This window comes from Cyprinodon tularosa, unplaced genomic scaffold, assembly GCF_016077235.1.
Source record: "Cyprinodon tularosa strain WSP-4 unplaced genomic scaffold, ASM1607723v1 ctg169, whole genome shotgun sequence".
Classification (NCBI taxonomy): Eukaryota; Metazoa; Chordata; class Actinopteri; order Cyprinodontiformes; family Cyprinodontidae; genus Cyprinodon; species Cyprinodon tularosa.
Genome location: NW_024038523.1, coordinates 584088 through 605961, shown reverse-complemented (window position 1 = coordinate 605961; position 21874 = coordinate 584088). Strand labels below are relative to the sequence as shown.

At 40.7% G+C, this 21874-nt stretch overlaps 1 protein-coding gene across 1 annotated transcript in view; it reads right to left on the bottom strand.

The window, feature by feature from the left end:
- afap1l1a (actin filament associated protein 1-like 1a) overlaps positions 1-21874 on the bottom strand; it is a 75164-nt gene extending 53290 nt beyond the window's left edge. Inside the window, exon 1 of the mRNA XM_038281254.1 lies at positions 21758-21874. Coding sequence (XP_038137182.1) covers positions 21758-21779 — 22 coding nt within the window. The 5' untranslated portion in view covers positions 21780-21874. The remainder of the gene's footprint in view (positions 1-21757) is intronic.

Here is a 21874-nt window from a genome sequence, read left to right as displayed (position 1 = left end):
TTTCAGTGAAGAAATACTCTGTAATTCCGATAAAACTTGCTCGATAGCCACGCTAACGCTAGTTTAATCGGCTGAAGCCGCCATGTTCTTTAGACTGAACTGTCGCGCTTGTCGTTCCGTCACACCTCAACCCGCCTCAAAGCCAACGCTGATTGGACGTTCGTTTGGTGAACGGCTCCAAATTTTCTTTAACGGAGAGTCTGCAGACTGATTAGCGAGTGAAATCTTGAAAGCTCGTGAGATCAGGATGGTCTCACGAGGCTACTGAATCATGCAGTTTATTCTCATTATCAGTTTGTATGAAATCGTACGAAAAGTTATGCACAGTAATTTCATACGTTTGACGTTTTTTTTGTCGTATTTCGTCATATTTTTACGTCTTGCCTCAAGACAAGATATCCTTGCGCATGCGCATCTTACGCACCATTCAATAACATAGAATTTAACATACAATTAACCCTGACCCTAACAGCGAGCAACCTAGTTAGAGACATCAAGAAGTAATTATTGCACTGTTTCTCCCAGTTTTACGTCCGTCCGCAGATCTGCTTTTTTCGTCTGTCTGGCTGCGCATGTGCACTGATCTGTTTTTTCGAGGAAAAACATCAAAAAACGTACGAAATACTGTGCATAACTTTTCGTACGATTTCATACGAACTGATAATGAGAATATGTTGAATCACGCCATGTAGCGGAAAATCGCGCAGCTTTTTCAAATCACGCGAGAATGTGTACCAAACAACAAAAATGGCGCCGGCTACGCTTGTGGGTCGTTTTCAGCGGATGTCGGTGATTTTAAAGTAATTTTGAGTGATCCGGCGGGCAAATGCAATGAAATTTGTACTCTCCCGACAATAAAAACTACTTGCCCTGGGCGATCGCGCAATGGTTAACATCGAGCCCTAAATTCAGATGTCAGAAATAGCGTTCAGTTCAAGGCTTTATAAAGAGCCCAACAAGGCCTTGTTTTTGTTTAGAAAACATGCAAATTGAAATGGACCAACGGGTCCAAGACATGTAACAATTTCTAATAATTCAGAGAAACCCAGACTCAAAGTTTTATTTTTGTTTGTCCAAAATCAAGAACGTTACTCAACAGAGCTAAAATGTTAAGCCCATTGTTGTTCCGAAGATCCTTTGAAAATGACTCAATCCATTTGCCAACAAAATGATTTTCCTCTCCTCCATCAGCCATCCTTATGGGGTTGCCCCCCTATAGAGATGCACTTCCTCCTCTTACAAATGACATCACCCATCACCTCCGGCCTTCTGTTTCCTCTTCCTGTCAGCTGACACAGTGTCACTTTTACTTTACTGTCTCTGGTGACCCCGTTCTCATTGCGCTGCTTAGATCCAGCCATCAGATAGCATTGACAGCGTTTAGCTTGGAGACGTATTTCAAAGAGAGCACATTGTAATGGAGCTCAGTTTTCACTCAGCAAATGTAGGTTGACCCCTTGGGGGTGAAACTCCTTTTTCATACTTTGGCAGGTCTCATCTTATGGCTGGGAAATCTTAAACAAACATGTTTGGAACATGCTTCACAAATGCAGACTACGATCTAGGACAGGGGTAAAGGAGAGCATGTGGGAAAGAAAAAGGAAAAGAAAATCTCCCTGCTGTTTTTATTGAACTCAGGAAGATGCTTCAGGATATCATAAAATAAGCAAAGACCCCATACAAGTGTACAAACACACAGAATGCTGTCATGTTGAAAGACGTCCAAGAATTTAGTCTGAGTTACTCAAGTCTGGGAGTTTTCTTCTTTTTTTTTTTAAACAAGCACACAGCTGGTTTGCACAAACCCACAAACCGGCAATTCAGCAGATTTCTTTCTTTACAATTCCTTCTGAAAATGCAGCATTTATCAAGATCCTGCATGCAAAAGTCTGCATTCCGTCACACAGTTACTCACTACTTTATCGTGGTTTTAATCTGTTTGAATCAGATCAAGGGTTATGCTATGTTCACACTGCAAGCAGCAGAAGCAGCTGGTTTACATGCAAAATGAATGATTGACAAGCATCAAGGCGCATCAAAAGGTCCCGCAGCGTGTCTCACCACTTTCGTTGTGAGACACGCTGCGCACTTTCGTCTGGTTTGGTGTGCCGGCTTCCGTAGCATCGTGAACGCGCAGGTGCGCGCTTTCAGGAAATCCTATACACTACTGTTTAGGCTCTAAAAACATTCTAAATGACTTCGTTTCGAGTAAATTCTGGACGCTACCCACTCAGGACATTTGGAATACATTGGACGAGCAGTATGGAGGAATATTGACACGTTTTTTGTGGACTTTTATGGACCTTTCTGCCTCGGGCGCCATAGACCTCCATTATTTGAATGTCAGCAGACAGCAAGAAGCCTCCAAGATCTCCAGATGCATTTGAGATATCAAAAAAGTACTCCAGAGTGTTCTTCAGCATGGGGGTGAGTAGAAAATGAAGGCTAATCATGTTTTGGGTGTACTATTCCTTTAAAGTCGTATGGAAGCCAAATTTAAATGTCAAATCATTTCTGGCTTAAACATGTATATAAATGTACTCTTTATCAGACTGTATAGTCCCAAAAGTTAGAAAAAGCAAATCCTGTCTTAAAATATGTGGGGTTTTTTTCATTACTTTATGCAGGCCAGTTAGTTCTACGTCAGCCTGAACGCCTAAATTCAGCCAATCATATATCAACGGTCATCTGTCAATCAAATTCTTTCAGTCATAGCATCTTGATTCATATGTCACAGCTAAAATAAGCAACGGTTGAAATCAGAATCCTTTCCTTTCCCATTGAGTTGCGTCCCAGTGTTCACGGGGATGGACGTCTGTGTCTTCGGCAGGCGTAGAGCTAACAGAACTGGCAGCGTTGCGAGGCAAGGGCTCAAACATGTACGGCTGGAAGCCTTCTACACCAAACCAAGCTTCTGCCGCCCTGGCGTCCTCTTCCACAACATCTTCGTCCCCGCTTTCCTCCTCTAAATAAAAAATGGATGACGGAGGAGACTCATCCACGACCTCCGACACTAAACTCTCCTCCTCTTGCATGTTTCCTCTGTCCATAGCGTTCCTTGACAGTGTGATTAATTTTTATGGATTTCATTCTTTTCAAATTGGACTCAATTCAAGCTCAATACAAACATTCGCTCCCAATACACACAATGGCTGATAAAATGTTGTTGCCAACATGAGAAAGTTGTTTTTTTGCTCCTCACTTCAGAGGAAAGCCTGTCCCCATAAATAAAAAGAAGGCAATCTATTAAATGAAAATTGAAAAGAATGAAATTCGTAAAATTTAATTTCAATAATCAAAAAATGGAAAAGCAAAATTAGAAACATTTTAAATTGAAAATGTAAAATCTATAATGCAAATAAAAAAAGGAAAATATGAAATTAAAAAAGATATGAAAAGTACATTTTAACTTGTGTAAAAGTTTAGGGAAAAAAAACGATCGACCGGACTTGGTTTTCAAGGTTTGAAGACGTTTCGCTCCCTCAATTCTTGCTTTCTCAATTCAAACATCTTTAAACCTTAAAAAACCAAGTGCAGTGGATAATTTTTTTTCTAAACTTTTACAGAATAACTATGACCTGGATGACTGAGAATCTTCATCAGCATACATTTTAAAGTACTATTTCAAAGTTACACTCAAAACCCATTCCATCCATTTTCTGTCACTCTTATCCCAGTTGGGGTCGCGAGGGGTGCTGGTGCTTATCTCCAGCTGTCTATGGGCGACAGGCCTGTCTACAGGTCGCCAGTCCATCGCAGGACAACACAGAGACAAACAGGACAAACAACCATTCATGCACACACTGGCTAAGGAGAATTTAGAGAAGTCAATTAACCAAACAGTCATGTTTTCTGACTGTGGAGGAAGCCAGAGTACCCGGTGAGAACCCACACATGCTCAGGGAGAACATGCAAACTCCATTCAGAAAGACCCGGGGCTGGGAATCGAACCAGGAACCTTCATGCTGTAATGCAGCAGTACTACCTTCTGCCCACTGAACAGCCCACACACTCAAAACCTTTTTTTTTTTAGGGTTTAATTTCTGGATTTATTATTTTTTTCTTTAAATTTCAATGTTTTGTTTTTATTTCATCTATTTCAGGTGTCACCACAACAAGTCATCACCATCTGCTCAAAGACTTGGCAACGTTTTTACATAGCATTACCTTCCTGACACAACCAGGATTTGAACCCAGGACTCCCCCCTCAGAGCTAAAGAATTTAACCATCTTACCAAGGGGAATATTTTTATTCCTTGTGTAACATATCAAATCTAAAATGACAGAAATCAACAGCTGCATATCAAGCATGCCAGTCTCTGTGTTGTCATAGTGACCGACAACTAAACATTCCAGGGAAATTCCCTCTTTCTTCTCCTCATTGAAATAAAGAAGAAAGAAAGGACAGATGGTTCAAAGTCATCTGATTGCAGAATACTCTCACTGGACAGGTGGCCATAACTGCATCTGAGCAGTTTCTCAATATGGCTGCAGGTCAAAGGTCAGGAAGCCAATCAATAAGAGAGAATGTCTGTCTGCTAGAGTCCCATCTACCCCCTTCAGCATTGGCCTCATTTCTCTTTTTTTCCCCCTCTGATTTATTCAAGTCTGGGATGGCATAAGGGGGCTTGAGTCAGCCTGCTGCCAGACAAAGACCCAACAGATCAGTCAGTATAATTCAGATCCCCTATCTGCCCTGAGTGCTGTGACATCACCACAATACTATGTCTGAAAACAGAAAAGTCTTCACATACTGAGAAAGATGCTATTTTGCAAGTCAAAGCTCAGCTTCACTGATGTTGAAGAGAAAAGCGGGAAAACGCACAGAAACTCAGCCAACATCGGAAAAAAAGGGCGGCTTTGTCTTCGTTTTGGATTTGTAGAGTTTGTGAGCTAGTTCACTTTGAAAGTGGGTCACATTATCCACTTTGCAGACATATAAATATGTTTATAATTTTAGAGGTAATACTTCTCCCCTATGGTGTGAGATAACTATAACTCAGAGAATTTTTAAAAGAGTAAAATAGTATTAGAAATTATATTTTAAAGCAGATGTTCCAGGTTATTCATTCATGGATTGGTTTGTGAATTTTGGGTCCTTGTGATAATACAATAAAATGTCTATTTGTTAGGGTTTGGTTGAGGTTTTGAGGACCCAAATGCAGAGGTGAGTTCTTGAGAATTTAATTGAAGAACTGAGTCAAAATTTCAAAACCCAAAGAACAAAATACATTACAAAAACCAGACAACTTCATGACAAAAACTCAAGTGGGCGGCCAGGAAAAGACGAGGAACACTGAGGAACTGCACAGGGGAGAGTATATAGGGGACAGGACAAAGACAGGACTAATTAGCTGATTGGGAGCAGGTGTGAAGAGAGGATTCTAGAAGGGAGCTATGGAAAAGGAAAGAGGGCAACAGAGGGCAACCAAAAAAACAACCTAAGAACTCAAATATATCCAGAAAAAACTACAAAATAGGAATTAAACCAATAAAACTACAAACAAAGAAAAACATGTATCAAAGGGAAACTGAAAACTCAAAAGAAAACTTAACAGAACCAAGACTGTGACTTTATTAATGTAATAAAACTTACTGTTTAACAACAACTCTGTGCAACTAACCAGATGTCTCTCATAACGACCGATTAAAGAATGCAGATATTTTCTATCTTATGCAACAAGCTGTCATCAGGTTTGATGGGTTCTTCCCCACTATTGAAATGTTAATTTTAAAAAGCTTTCAACAGTAATTTTGCAACCGTTAAACCTGCAGGCATAGCCATGGTAAGAGCAGGCCCTGGGGATTTATGCCATGTTGCATCACAGGCTGTAAAAACTGAGCAAGTATTTTGAAATGAAAACTTCTGTTGAAACCGATTACCTTAAACATTTCAACTAAATCAGCTTTTATGTAAGGAAATAAGATAAAAATATTTTTTGGAACAAGGTTTTAATTTATTGACTTCAAATAAGTAAACTTTATTGAAATATTATACATCTTTTGAGTAAGTTTCATTAGAAAATCTAAACAATTGTGGTTGTTTCACTGAGTCCAGTGTGAGCTTGTTCAGACTAGATAATTTAAAAGACCTGAACATTTAAGTCCTAAATTACACAAAATTTGTTTTGGAGCAAACTGAGTTCTGGCTAATTATTGTGCAGCATTAATGTTTTTATTATTCCACTATAAAAAAAAAAAACTCCCAATCAAGGATGCTGGTGTTCTTCAACTGATTGTTAATATGAAATATAATGGACCATGCAGATCAGACTTCATTGATTGTAACAGGGACTTATGTTGCTGCACACTGCAAAAAAAATATCTAAAAAAGTAATAATTTCTTAAAATAAGAGTTCATCCATCCATATTTCCTGGTGCCTATCTCCAGCTGTCTAGGGACGAGAGGAGGGGTCCACCCTGGACAGGTCTCCAGTCCATCACAGAGACAAACACGCACACAAGGAGAATTTAGAGAAGCCAATCAACCTAACAGTCATGTCTTTGGACTGTGGGAGGAAGCCGGAGTACCTGGAGAGAACCCACGCGAGCTCAGGGAGAACAGGCAAACTCCATGCAGAAAGACCCCGGGCCGGGAATCGAACCTAGAACCTTCTTGCTGCAAGGCAGCAGTGCTACCCACTAGTGATGGGTCGGGCAACACCGATGCGTCGGCGCATGTGTCTGTCTCATAGAGCGAAACCTGTGTCGACGTGTGTTTCGCTACGGAAAAGTCACGTGACCGAAACAGTTCCTGTATCGGTCACGTGACCGATGTTTCGAACTGACTGACAAGCCAAGGATGCGCATCTGCCAACGAGATGCATCTGCCAAAACAATCTTGCGTGTTTTGCGAATATAAAATTCATCAAAAATTATGGAGCTTCCTCAAGCAAAAAGAAAGGTTTCTGCCGTGTGGGACCACTTTGATGTCATTTCGGAAAATAAGGTATTTGTTTTAATTTCCTTGTTTCATCCTGTTCCTCTCAGAGTTTCCACTTGATTCATGTACTAAAATACTTTTTTTTTTTTTTTTTAAGATGACCTTTGGGAACATTTTGATCTCGAAGTGGGGAGGCAGACCAAAAGTGCCACAGCTGATGCCATCCTTGAGGTGCAGAGATACATGGCAGAGGGCAATATTGCAAGGTCCCAGGATCCTCTTGTATATTGGAAAAACTAAAGGACGGTTTATCCAAACCTCTTCCGCCTGGCCTTAAAATTTTTGTGCACTCCAGCTTCATCTGTGCTGTGTGAGCGGGTGTTTTCCACAGCTGGAGAACTAATATAAAAAAAGCGCAACAGACTGAATTTCAAAACTTATTTTTTTTAATAAAAATTTGTAAAAAAAAAATTAAAAAAAATACCAGTGAACAAGCATCTTCATTTACTACATGTTTACTTAGACTTAGACTTGACTTTATTAATCCCTTGGGATTACTCCCTTCGGGAAATTGTATTTCCAGTAGCAGGAAAAATTGCACATACAAGAAAATAGAGGATGTTTAGACACAGTATATACAATAGAAAAATAAAATCAATTAAATAAGGTGTAGGAAGATGTATTGGGGGATGAGGATAGACAAATAAATACAGATTAGAGATTATTAAATTATGATGCAGGTTCTCATTATTCATTGACTGTTTCTAAAATATCAAATATGTTTTAATAATAATACAATGCATCATTCAATGAATTGCATCATATTAGTGTATATAATAGGTCATCAAATCAGTGTCAGTTAACTCTGTCAACTAGGTTGCCTGTAGGGATTTTTAATGTCCAGCAGGTGTCAGTATTCAGTGACACAGTATCGACACAGTATCAATACAGTTTGGTAATGTGTCGAAACGTTTCATGACGCCTCATCAACCCATCACTACTACCCACTGCCTCACTGAGCAGTCCACACACTCAAAACTGCGTTTATGGTTTAATTTCTGGAATTATCTATATCTATCTAAAACTAATAAAGTTGCGGTGATTTACTGAATTTCATGTGAATCAGTAAAAAAAAAAAAATATGAATTTTTGTCGCAATACCGGAGTCTAGCAGTGGCCAGCGGCCATTTTTGCCCAGATTCTTTTGCGCCATTCTCCCCGCTTTACAAGCAAAATCAATGGGAACTACTAGACACATCTAGCCTCGTGAGACCATCCTGATCTCGCGAGCTTTCAAGGTTTCACTCGCTAATCAGTCTGGAGACTCTCCGTTAAAGAAAATTTGGAGCCGTTCACCAAACGAACGTCCAATCAGCGTTGGCTTTGAGGCGGGTTGAGGTGTGACGCAACGAGAAGCGCGACAGTTCAGTCTAAAGAACATGGCGACTTCAGCCGATGAAACTAGCGTTAGCGTGGCTATCGAGCAAGTTTTATCGGAATTACAGAGTATTTCTTCACTGAAAGAAGAGCAAAACACTGCTCTGGAGGCTTTTATCAAAGGAAAAGATCTTTTTGCTCTTCTTCCGACTGGTTTCGGCAAGAGTAGCCTAGCTTGTGGTTGTGTTTTCGTCGTCGCTCTGTTAGTATGTCATATGCTTCATTGATCTGATTGGTTTATTTGGCCCGTCTATCACCAACATAGGCCAATCAGCTAACCAGTATTTTCGCCCCTTCCCAAAATTACTTCAACGGAAGGTTTCCAGAGTCGGAGTCAGGTTTAGACACATCTGCAATCAACAACAATTTTTGAAGATTTCCAGAGGACTTCACCATTGAAATTCACCAGAGCTATAGTGAAACTGACAATGCCCACGTGCATGGCAGCTGGATGCGTGAATACATCGGGTAAAGGTGAAAAAAAAGAGTTATTCCACCTTTCTGATTCCTGATCCTCCACGGACGGGTTGGTCGTTGGATCGCCAACTTGAAGAGGGAGGATTTGCCATCGAACTTCTGGCCAGAGAAAAAACCCGTAATATGTAGCCAACATTTGGAAGAAGAATGTTTTCAAGATGACTTGGATAATAGCGCGTTGTGACAAACACCAGATACAGCACTGGGACTTGATCAACAGCCGATACCGCACCGTGACGTCACAAACCAGTAGGTGGCAGTAGTGTTCTTTGACAAACATGGATGCCTCCAGTAAAACACATTCACATGAAAATTACTCTGAATTAAAAACACTCTTCATTTATGGAACAGGATGGAATAATTTAATATTTAAACTTTTTAAAATTCTGAATGCCTGGACTTTTCCTTTAAATATATTCAATTATCAAGAAATTTCGGCCCAGTAGTTCAGAGTACATATTAAAGATGATTACAAACAACAAGTGAGAATCTAACCTGTTCCTTTAAAACCTTTGAGTACGCTGAATGTTAGGTTTTACAGTACGGATATATGGAATAAAATAATATTCTATCAGGGTCATAACAGCAGCATTTAAAAGTTTAATGAATAGATTCAGAGATTCATCACCTCATAAAGTAAAACCAAGAGTCAAAATAAACCAAGGTGTTCTTTTTTTTCACCAAACAACCTAATAAAAACAGACCTAACCTGAAGTAGATGCAAGAGAACATAAAATTGTCAGCATTTATGCTTCATTTAAAACGGTGATGATTTTCTCAGGTGAAATTTGAAATGAAAGATCTCACATGATTAAAGAAATCTATAATTACAAGAGAATATGTTTCAAGTTTTCTGCTGGATTTTCCCCAGTTTTTTTTTTACCCTGAAAGCCCTGAGGAGTTCCTTCCCCCGCCGACACACAAACACGAATCTCACGACATTAAAGCTGGTCCCAAGTCCCGTATATGAACCCCCGACTGATAACAGGTTAGGTAGGTCCTATTCTGCCAAGTCCCATCAATAAATTGGAACATGTTCCTGTAGTGTTTGTAAGAGTGAGCACGCACACCCCAGGCAGAGTCACCTCACCCCCTGGAACAGTTTCAAACACACTCTGCAGCAGCGCTGAATGCAGCAGTATATCTCCATAGAAACCCTATATAAACAGCCAAGCAGTCATTGACCACTGCCTTTACACAATGCACATGTGCACTCCCACATCAGCTACATCACAGAGATGCCCTGAAACACGTCCCAGCTATGTGAATTATAGTGATCTCCTGCTCTCGTTAAAGAGGGAAATTCCACGTTGCATACTGCTCTACACTTATCCATAATACACAGTTTACAGCGTGATGGGGCATGCATGTATAGATCACTGAATGTGGTATTTTACTTTCTAATCTTGTAACACATGAGGCTCCGCAAGGTTTTATGTTAAAGAACAGCTGATAATGTCTGTTAAAGCTCAGAAATCAAAGAACTGCTGTAGATGAATTTCCTGTCTAACTTAGGAGGGAAATTCCCTGTTAATATTTCTATGCACTAATACAGACGGTGTTAAAGAGACAGTGTGTGACAAATGTGGCTTTTTATCAGCAAAAATACAGTATTGCTTTTATATTAGTCTGGATAGACGTTTATCCTTGGCTCTACCTTTCTTATACCTCATCCAAAATATCTAGGTTATCCTGAACTAATATCTACTAATATTGTGCTGCTATACGCTTAAACTGCTGGAGGACAAAGAGACCCCTTTTCATTATTCTGCTTCATTCATTTTGTCTCTATTCTCCCATTCTGCAGTATTTGTTAGTTCTCTCTTCTTTGTTTTCATCACATTAGCTTCATTTATAGATGGGAGCTGGCTCGGAGCTCGTCTGCCTGGCTGTGTTTCCTGGATGGGGCCGCCTGTGGAGGTGGTTGACAGTAGAGATGACACGGAAGTGGATTTTCACTCCTGTCCCGTCCCACTCTCACAGAAAAGAATTGTGTCCCGTCCCAATCCGGGGCCAGAGTAGAAATCTAAATCCTGTCCCGTCCCACTCCTGGTGAAATTACTCCCACTCCCATCCCGCTCCCATTCAGAATGACTCCCGCTCCTGCACCACTCCCATTCTTGTTGTCTTCAATAACATTTCTGCCAATACATTGAATCTGAATTTCTGTGAAGGGTCAGTTAAACGAATGGTACACCCAAAACATGATTAGCCTTCATTTTCTACTCACCCCCATGCTGAACAACACTCTGGAGTACTTTTTTGATATCTCAAATGCATCTGGAGATCTGGGAGGCTTCTTGCTGTCTGCTGACATTCAAATAATGGAGGTCTATGGCGCCCGAGGCAGAAAGGTCCATAAAAGTCCACAAAAAACGTGTCAATATTCCTCCATACTGCTCGTCCAATGTATTCCAAGTGTCCTGAGTGGGTAGCATCCAGAATTTACTCGAAACGAAGTCATTTAGAATGTTTTTAGAGCATAAACAGTAGTGTATAGGATTTCCTGAAAGCGCGCGCCTGCGCGTTCACGAGTCTACGGAAACCGCGGCAGACCAAACCAGATGAAAGTGCGCATTCAGCTCGGCAAAGAACTCATGCTCTTCCTCAACACTGAAGTCCTCAGACATTTTTCTTTCGTTGTTTCTTTCTTTGCACAGGTAAACAGCACATTTCTTCTTCTACGCTTGCATTATCGGCAGAGCAGACGCTGAATGCGCACTTTCATCTGGTTTGGTCTGCCGCGGTTTCCGTAGACTCGTGAACGCGCTTTTAGGAAATCCTATACACTACTATTTATGCTCTAAAAACATTCTAAATGACTTTGTTTCGAGTAAATTATGGACGCTACCCACTCAGGACACTTGGAATACATTGGACAAGCAGTATGGAGGAATATTGACACGTTTTTTGTGGACTTTTATGGACCTTTCTGCCTCGGGCGCCATAGACCTCCATTATTTGAATGTCAGCAGACAGCAAGAAGCCTCCCAGATCTCCAGATGCATTTGAGATATCAAAAAAGTACTCCAGAGTGTTGTTCAGCATGGGGGTGAGTAGAAAATGAAGGCTAATCATGTTTTGGGTGTACTATTCCTTTAAGTTGCTGTTTCTAACTGTAGTAACTGTTGGTACCTCCATTGTTGTTTTTGAGCGCGGGTGAAAAACTCAGAGCGGAAGCACTGTTGGTTTTTGGGTCGTGTAGTTTTTTTGACTTGCATTATAGTGTAGGCTTCAAGGAAAAAAACTACAAAATGGCGGCGCCAGTACTGGATTTTTTTTCTTTCTATTTTATTTTATTTTTTGGCATCGATCCTAGTTACTATTGGTTTGCTCCCGCCCCCGTCTGCTCCCGTTAATGTTTAATACTGTACCGTCCCAATCACGTGATCGTTACTAATACTGACTCCCATCCCACGGGAATCCCGTGACCCGTGGGATTCCCGAAAAAATGTCAGTCTCTAGTTGACAGTTGCATTTTGTATCTCTGCTTCTTTTTCTTTGTCTGCTTCTGTCTCCTTGAACCCCAGTCGGCCTCGGCAGATGGCCGCTCACACTCCGCCTGGTTCTTGTGAAGGTTTCTTCCTGTTAAAAGGGAGATTTTCTCTCTACTGTCGCTACAAGCATGCTTGTTGTGAGGGATTGCTTTCTAGCAATGAGTCGATGCAATCAGCTGATTTTCTCTAAATGTTTTCTTCTATCTATATGCTCTATAATCCAGAACTCCTCAAGTGGATAAAAATTTGTTTAACTCGGTTTAATATTGTACACATTTGTCTTTAAAGAACCTTTGGCTATCAAATTATTAATCGACTAAGCAAAAAAAATAATCAACAGGTTAATCAATTTGCTAAATATGTTAGTTGCAGCTAAAAATATGTAAATAAAACGGTAATTAGGCATAAATGTGTATTCTGAACGGCCACTCGTCCTTGGCATGAGGACGGCAGCAGACTGCAGTTAAATGCTGCTCTTTTGTCCTGCTAACCGGACTCACCAAACTTAAAATTGAGTTAGCTGCAACCAGTTGCTTTGTCTTTTGTCTCACAAGATAAAGACTCGGTTATATGTTACAAAAAAAACTGAGAATTTGATTACAAGCTGACAGATTCTCTATTCATGTATATATCAGTGGTTATGAGAAACACTCCAGCGGCGCTGTGGGGGAACGGGGATTTCATATGTATACAAATGACTTGAGCTTCGGGAAACAATACAAAAGTTTTTTTTTTTTTTTTTTACTTTAACCAACATAATGTGAAATTCTGAGCCTGAAATTTCCTTCACGTGCTTCGAAAGCTACACTGTGAGAGAAACTACATTCGACCACATCAGCTGGATGAAATCACAGACGATCCCATTACTGCAATGAAGCTCCATGGAGGCAGCCTCTCCCCTGCTACACCCACTTTACTCTCCGCTTTCTAGAGTAGAACATGAAGCAACTAATAAAATCAGCTCAATTATGCAGTTCAAGTACTAAAAAGTTTACAATAACTTATATCAACTACTGTTTCTGGAAACAAATTGAAAAAAAGTGCACTGCAGTCACTTAATGGTGACTTTTAGACAGTTAAAAGGTTCAAAATGTGATCTGTGAAGAACTGTGACCACAAGTTTACATTACTCTGCATTTGATGTTGAAGAAAAGGATCTTAATCAGATGCAGATAGATTAAATAGAACAAACATGTTTGCATTTCTTTGTTAAAGGAGAGTCCTAACTATGTTTTCTTAGAAAATATTCTAATGATGTGTAAGAATACAGTGAGCTTCTAAGGTAATACTAAAGTATGAGGAAACAAAGAATACGAAATCAGAATAGATATATATTTATATAACTCTATAAGGATTATACGGAAGCCCAGAGCGGTCATGTTGCTCCAATACTTTTTCACAGTGGTTTTTCTTGAGGAAACAAGTACATTTTCTCATCATAACAAGATGATTGGTTTGTGTTAAAACTGATTACATCCTTAAATACCACAGAGGGAGAGGATTTATAAGTCATGGCAGCCAATGTGTAATTCTGTAAATAATCCTGTGTTTAACTTTTAGGTAACGAGACGCAGGGGCGCAGATAGGTTTTTGAAACTGTGGGGGACAGTTACTATAGGGCTTGGTCATCGTGACGTAAGCACTTCGCGTCACCGCCATGTTGAATGCGTCTTTTACAGCAGCTCAGACTACTGCCTATGACTACCGCGTACTGTACTCCCTCTCAGCCGTGTTTTAATTTGATTAATTTCACCTTAACTTGATTTCAACCATGGTAAACCGTTGCTGTATTGTGGGCTGTAACAGCTCAACACATGATCGCCATGGAAACATAGAAAATGGGTTAACTTTCCACCGCTTTCCTGACTGGAGGCGTAACCATGGAGACCAAGCGTCAGAGATAAAGAGTCGTCGGCTAGCTTGGATCGCGGCTGTAAGACGACCGAACATAACTTTCCACAGTATTCCAATGTCATTGAGAGTGTGTTCCCTGCATTTTCATTCTGGTAAGTTAAAGATGCACGGTTTTATTTTATAGCCTACTTTGTTTCTTTCCTTCAAAGTTGGGATCTTTTACGGGAAAATAATAAAAACGGCAGCGGGAAAAGGCTCAAATACGCGAGAAACCCGGAGGGTTGGCAGTTAACGTTACTAAATACACCTTTGAAACACATAGCAGCTAGTTAAAAGTACATTACATGCGTGAGTGGTTGTTAGCCTTAGCGGTTAGCAGTTGCTAAACTAGCAGGTTCCAGAGCCCCTCTGATCACAGCTTACCTTCGTACGGATTACTGTGTTCCCACTGTTTGCTGGCTTTATGATGTGCAGCTCCTGAACCCATCCATTCATGAACTGCACATGAGACTCCAGGGACTTGTAGCTTGGGAACTGTTTTGAAGTATAGGCGCTCACTCATCGGTGCTCCACTCATTGCTGGAACTTTATATGGATCCAAATGATTAACAATGCTGATTTTGTCACCATACCGGTCCCTGGCTTCTCTATTTAATGTGTCCCGGTAAATTCCAGATCCTTTTCGGGATTTTAACATCTTTTTTCTCTCTACTTCTGTCTCTTCTTTCAACAACAACGTTGTGTCAGAGCTATGCTTACGTTTGCGTAGCAGTCAATATGGCTGCGACGTCCCACAATGCAACGTGGATCCTGAGCCCTATTACTGGCTATTACTCAGCTATGACAACCCATCAATCTTAATTGCCCATCATTGCAAGAAAATAACATGTATTGGTACCAAGTACTCACCAAACATGCCACATGACGTGTGGAAAAAAAAAAGGTTTTATTTAAACATGGACTGACTTTAAGTGCAGGCTGTAAACACACAGAAACACGAACAGCAAAGCCTACATATATACAAAAACAAATTTGTAAATAAGTACTTTACATGGCTTTTCAATAAATGGCCTCAAATGAAGAAAGTTGTGTGTCTACTTTGTCAAGAACTCTGTAGAACTCCACTTTGTGGTACTCCACAGCAGATTCTGGCCTGTGTGCAGGTGCTGGCCCAGAATATCTCTTTGGGGGCCTATGTGTTAGAGACCGCTTCTCAGCCATATCCACTGCTTCCTTAAAGACTGCCTCAAAGTGGGCTGGCTTTCTTTTGTCCCGTAATCTCTCTTGGACAACTGAGACTGCAGAGACCATGCCCTCCAATGTCTGGGTGCTTTTTTGGAGCGATGTATTCAGCACTTCCAGTTCGCTCATTACATCTAAGGCCAGTGAGCCCCAGTAGCCCCAATTTCAGTAAAATCTCAGGCTTTTAAATGTTGTAAAATCACCAATAGTTTTAGGTGTTTTAGTCCTTTATAATTAAATTTATACATTCAAAAAACATAAGGAAGTTATTATCAACGTCTCACTCTACTTTACAGCTTTGTATTAACATTGCTTTAATGTGTGTTATTGTGTACAGCTGGGGATGTTAAGGGCCATGTTAATTATAGATTAAAGAATTTACTGTTCTGTAGTTTAAGCAATTGTCATATTTGTAACATCACTAGTCTTTCCTGTGACATGCACCTTTTATTTATTTATATATACACACAAACACATTATATATATATATATATATATATATATATATATATATATATATATATATATATATATATATATATATATGAGAGAGAGATTCTTTCCTCCGAGTTACAGTGACATAGACAAACTTGAAGATACATGACATCCTCAAATTTCTATTCTATTAAAATTTCTGTATCTGTATAATGGGTCTGTTCTATATGTTGTCTTCTCAATTCAGAAGGCCCCATGCCTGTCTTTGCCTAGGGCCCAAAATTTCCAAAATCCGCCCCTGTGTAGTGGAATTTGTCTAGCTTTGAAGTTCGTTTTTCTCATGATTCAACCTGTAACAACCTAAACCATTTGGCTTGGCATAAATACGGATTCAAGTAGCCTACTGTAGCCTACATATTTCTGAAAGACCCCCAACAACTCCAGAAAAAGTCGGAACAGTCGATTTAATTATAAATAAATAAATGCCAATCGATTCCCCCTGCCTCCCGCCTTATGACATTGGCACCTCTCTTCACGCTATTCTCACTGACGGTCTCCACTTTTTTCCACGGCGACATCGAAAAGACAACCAAAAAAATGCAAGGTGATGATACCGCAATGAACAGTTTACTTACAGTTGGTGCTTTTCGAAAAAAGGATGCAATTGTTTTCTGTTTTTTCGGTTTGGCTGGCCTCATGTTGATGTCCGGACTCCGGAATTGGGAACTGTCCCGCCACTACTGTCTGTCTGAGTAACCATGGAAACCAGGCTCGAGACGTAAATGCCAGAGACAGGATAACTTTTAGATTTGAATCTCTACGACGCAGGCAGCCTGCAGTTAAACAAAACGATTGCCCGTCTATGATCTGACTGTTTTATGTTGTTGTTGCAAAGCAGTAAATTAGAAAAAGCTTTTTGATTTTCTGTGAGTTTCGCCATATGTTTTTTTTTTTTATATAAAAGTGGGGGGGACGGATTGAGGGTCATTCGAATCTGTGTACGTCAGAACACCCCTGACGTACACGCTATCTGCGCCCTTGACGAGACGACGTTGTTGGTTTCCACTTCTGATTCATGAGCAATTGGACCTATGCCTCCGGTGCCTTAAGGGCAGATTATACTTCTGCAACCGCACGCATCAAATGTCGCTTGGGTCTGGTCGTGAACAAGTTTTGCTGGTATGATTCTGCACCATCGTCTGGAATTTCTAGGGATGCACAGCAGTTCCCCACCAAAGCGCAAGGGGGCGCCTATTCGAGAACTCGACAACAACAATGGGTCCTCTGCAAGACATCACGGTCACAGAGATGGATCTAGAGTTGCTAGACATCGAAGAGGAACAGGTTCTATTATTGGAGTTGGCAAAAAGACCAATTATCCTTTCGTCATAGTCGTCCATTGTAGTTGTTCCTCAGTTTTTAAAAATGGCGCGCCCCACACAGACAGCCAGCAAGGCATACCATGGACCAATCACAGCTGCCGTTTGCGACCGTCCAACACATAGTCAGGATTTTTTTAAGGTGCGCAACGAAGGTTGCAGAACCTCTGCGCGGGGGGCGTGGTCACGCACAGAGACAGATTTGACAGTTGCAGAGGCTATGCGTCAGAAGCATAAATTGGCCTTTAGTGCCGGGTGTTTTCTGAACAGCCCCGGTGTTACAACTTTAACAGCTATAAGATGCATTAACCACCAAAATGAGTCCAGCTTAAATATTATCATTAAAAAAACATATTTGTTTCTACTGTATTCCATACAATCCAATCATCCACCATGACCTGAAAATGAGTGAAAAGAAAAAATAAACTAAAAAATGTATTATTTGTGCACACACAGTACTACAGGCCCCGCAGGCATGGATGGACTGGGAATCCAGGGCTGTTGGCCTCATTCATTACTCATACAGGTTAATCATCTTGTTATCTCAAGAAATCAATAAATACTTTCTCAGGACAACAACTAATGGTTTGACAATGATAAGGAGATAGTTATGTCATTATCTTGATACACTGCGATATTTTCAATCATTGCGTGCAGCTACATCTCACACTGTACGACGAAACCGCAGAGTTTGAAAGTTCACAGCTCACAATGTTTGTTCTCACACTGTGCGACCCGACGCTCTGATGCGATCTACCTGCTCACACTCTACGTCTAAAAACCATGTCAGACTCAGCTCCGCGGTGAGATGGTGCTACTCGGACTATCTATCTGGAAAACAAATGAGTAGAAGAGGAATATGAAACTCACTAGAGTGAAACGCACTGCCTTGAATATTTGGGCAATTTTGTGCTGAAAGCCCTAAAAAGAAAGCCTCGTGAGACCATCCTGATCTTGCGAGCTTTCAAGATTTCACTCGCAGATCAGTCTGGAGACTCTCAGTTGAAGAAAATTTGGAGCCGTTCACCAAACGAACGTCCAATCAGCGTTGGCTTTGAGGCGGGTTGAGGTGTGACGCAACGAGAAGCGCGACAGTTCAGTCTAAAGAACATGGCGGCTTCAGCCGATGAAACTAGCGTTAGCGTGGCTATCGAGCAACTTTTATCGGAATTACAGAGTATTTCTTCACTGAAAGAAGAGCAAAACACTGCTCTGGAGGCTTTTCTCAGAGGAAAAGATGTTTTTGCTCTTCTCCCGACTGGTTTCGGCAAGAGTTTAATCTATCAATTGGCTCCTCTTCGTCGTCGCTCTGTTAGTACGTCATATGCTTCGTTGATCTGATTGGTTTATTTGGCCCGTCTATCACCAACATAGGCCAATCAGCTAACCAGTATTTTCGCCCCTTCCCAAAATTACTTCTACGGAAGGTTTCCAGATGGATATGCGGAGCAAATCCATCTGGCAGAGTCAGGTTACTAAAAAGAAAAACGAATTTGGACAAAGACATGGCTGAGCAAACGTGGCTACTACGGTCTGTCAATTTTACAGAAAGAACTCCATTTCACTCAAACCCCTGCCATGCTTCTGCTTTTTCCTTTGACAAGAAGTAGAAGAAGAAGAATCCTTGTTTGCCCATGACCACCTGACGATGGCCGACTGAATTTCAAACATGTTTGATTTTCTGCCGACCTTACGATTCCTGATCGGGAGTTGGTCGTTAGAGGCTGATCAGGCTGAAAGTCGCCCTGATGAAAAATTCTCGCACTACCAGAGAATCGGCCTGAAAAGGGCAAAAAATCCTACAGTGTATGACCGGCTTTAGGGAGGAAACCTGGGACAATGGGGTAGACTGCAGCAAATCCAGGCTGTTAGATCAAGAAATTCGACTCATTCAAACTTTTCTGTTAAAGCCACATAGAGATGATGGCATGACTGTGAATAGGGCAGAAGAAGAGGTTCACTTTAGAAGAATTTTTAATGACAGGAAGACAGAAGATTAGCAGCACTGATGTCCTTCAAGTGTCGATATCTTTGACGGGTGCAACTATTTCACTTTTGATCCGTCTGTTGGTGTTTTCTGTTTAATTTTATTGGTTGCAATCAATAATACAGCAGCATATACCCCACTCATTTCAAAAAAAGGTGTTTCTTTATCCTTTTGTCTCATTAATAACGATGCTGTTCTATATTTTACTATTGATAGTATTTATAAACGTGCAGCTTTGCATGAAAATTAAATCACTGACAATCAAACGTGTTACACCTACAAATCGAATCGTATTATCTGTTACACCAAAAATCACACAAAGGAAGTAATTAGAAAGTAACGCCTCAGGCAATTTAAAAAACAAATTGTTCTGCTATTTGGAGCAAATCAGGTCAAAGTAATCTAGTCATCACCAGAGGCCAATGAAGGAGACCTGAAGGCAACATAAACAGCGGGCTGGTCCCCGGGGACCACAGTGTGTTAGGTCTGGTAGCATTAGCTGAACCACACGTCTCAGCTAGTTGAGTTGCATTCTTGTGCGTGTGTTAGTGGATCGAGACAGATAGGAATGACAGATGGGGATTGTACACACCCTGGAGAAGACCTAAAGACTTCCTTCCTCGTATACTTTGTCTACACACCAAACAACATTAGCAACAAAAACATCCTTGTATTCCTCATACTTGGGGGAATTTAGGGAGGATAGAAAAAAGCAGAGTATGAGGTGGAAAGACACCAGTAATAAATGTCATTGAAACCTTAGCTTTTTTTTTTTGCTTGAGGGCTTAAAGGAATAGTACACCCAAAACATGATTAGCCTTGATTTTCTACTCCCCCCCATGCTGAACAACACTCTGGAGTACTTTTTTGATATCTCAAATGCATCTGGAGATCTGGGAGGCTTCTTGCTGTCTGCTGACATTCAAATAATGGAGGTCTATGGCGCCCGAGGCAGAAAGGTCCATAAAAGTCCACAAAAAACGTGTCAATATTCCTCCATGCTGCTCGTCCAATGTATTCCAAGTGTCCTGAGTGGGTAGCGTCCAGAATTTACTCGAAACGAAGCCATTTAGAATGTTTTTAGAGCATAAACAGTAGTGTATAGGATTTCCTGAAAGTGCGTTCACGAGTCTACGGAAACCGCGGCAGACCAAACCAGATGAAAGTGCGTATTCAGCGTCTGCTCTGCAGATAATGCAAGCGTAGAAGAAGAAATGTGCTGTTTACCTGTGCAAAGAAAGAAACAATGAAAGAAAAATGTCTGAGGACTTCAGTGTTGAGGAAGAGCATGAGTTCTTTGCCGAGCTGAATGCGCACTTTCATCTGGCTTGGTCTGCCGCGGTTTCCGTAGCGTCGTGAATTTGCTTTCAGGAAATCCTATACACTACTGTTTATGCTCTAAAAACATTCTAAATGACTTTGTTTCGAGTAAATTATGGACGCTACCCACTCAGGACACTTGGAATACATTGGACGAGCAGTATGGAGGAATATTGACACGTTTTTTGTGGACTTTTATGGACCTTTCTGCCTCGGGCACCATAGACCTCCATTATTTGAATGTCAGCAGACAGCAAGAAGCCTCCCAGATCTCCAGATGCATTTGAGATATCAAAAAAGTACTCCAGAGTGTTGTTCAGCATGGGGGTGAGTAGAAAATGAAGGCTAATCATGTTTTGGGTGTACTATTCCTTTAATACTGTGGAAAAAAAATGCTGAAAATAAAGATAAATCATCACATATGCTGTTTGTCCCACTTCCTTTAAGCTCCAGTGAGGAAAAATGTTCATTACATGGAATATAATCACCTCCACATGTAGGCTTGCTGCAAGACTTTTTTTTACAGCTTTAGGAGTATTAAGAAAGATCAGCTGAAGGGCCAAAACAAACCAAACTAAATAAAACAGATTGAAATGGGACACATCAGGTTGCATCTTGCCTAATCAATGCATCATTTAAGCTCAGATGGGAAGGAAGTGGATTTGTTTTTCTTATTGTCAGAGGTAAATATGTTCCTCCCTAGATAAAATAAAATACTGTCAACTATTTCAACACAAAACCGCTGGAAATGTGCAAGAAATTCACTGCTGGTGGGATTCAGAATGAAGCAATTCTAAGCAAGCCCTCCCAGTCTGTGCAGCAATCCCTTCTAGATTAATACATTCACTGAAGATGAGCAGCTGTTTCTTTTTTCTTTCGTTTTTAAAACAAAATATTCCTTTACATCAGATTACAGCCTGTTTTTGGTTTGTTTCTGACTCATTATCGTACCAATATTAGAGCAAACATCAGGAAATAAAACTAAGGAAAGTTGCAGATTGGAGGAAATATTAAGAGCACTCAATAAGTGTTAAGCAATAAAAACAAAGACAGTGGATCAAGCAGGATTAGACAGATGATAATAAAGACAGGTTTGCATTAAGCAGAATTTTTTTTTAGTTTAAATAACTTTTAGAAAAGTCAAAGTAAAGTGGAGGTAAACACAGAGATCTAAAGACACAAGAAGATTCCAGTTTCAGTCTCCTCTCTGTTTCAGAGTCTAAATGAGCAGATCTGCTGATCTTACATGAGGTGCTGTTTGCGTCCATCGTCCAGCTGATGCTCCTGATGTGAGAACTTAGAGCGGATCCATGGTGCTTCCAGTGAGAGGAAGGAGAGGAGAGGAGCTGCTGCTGCTGCTGCT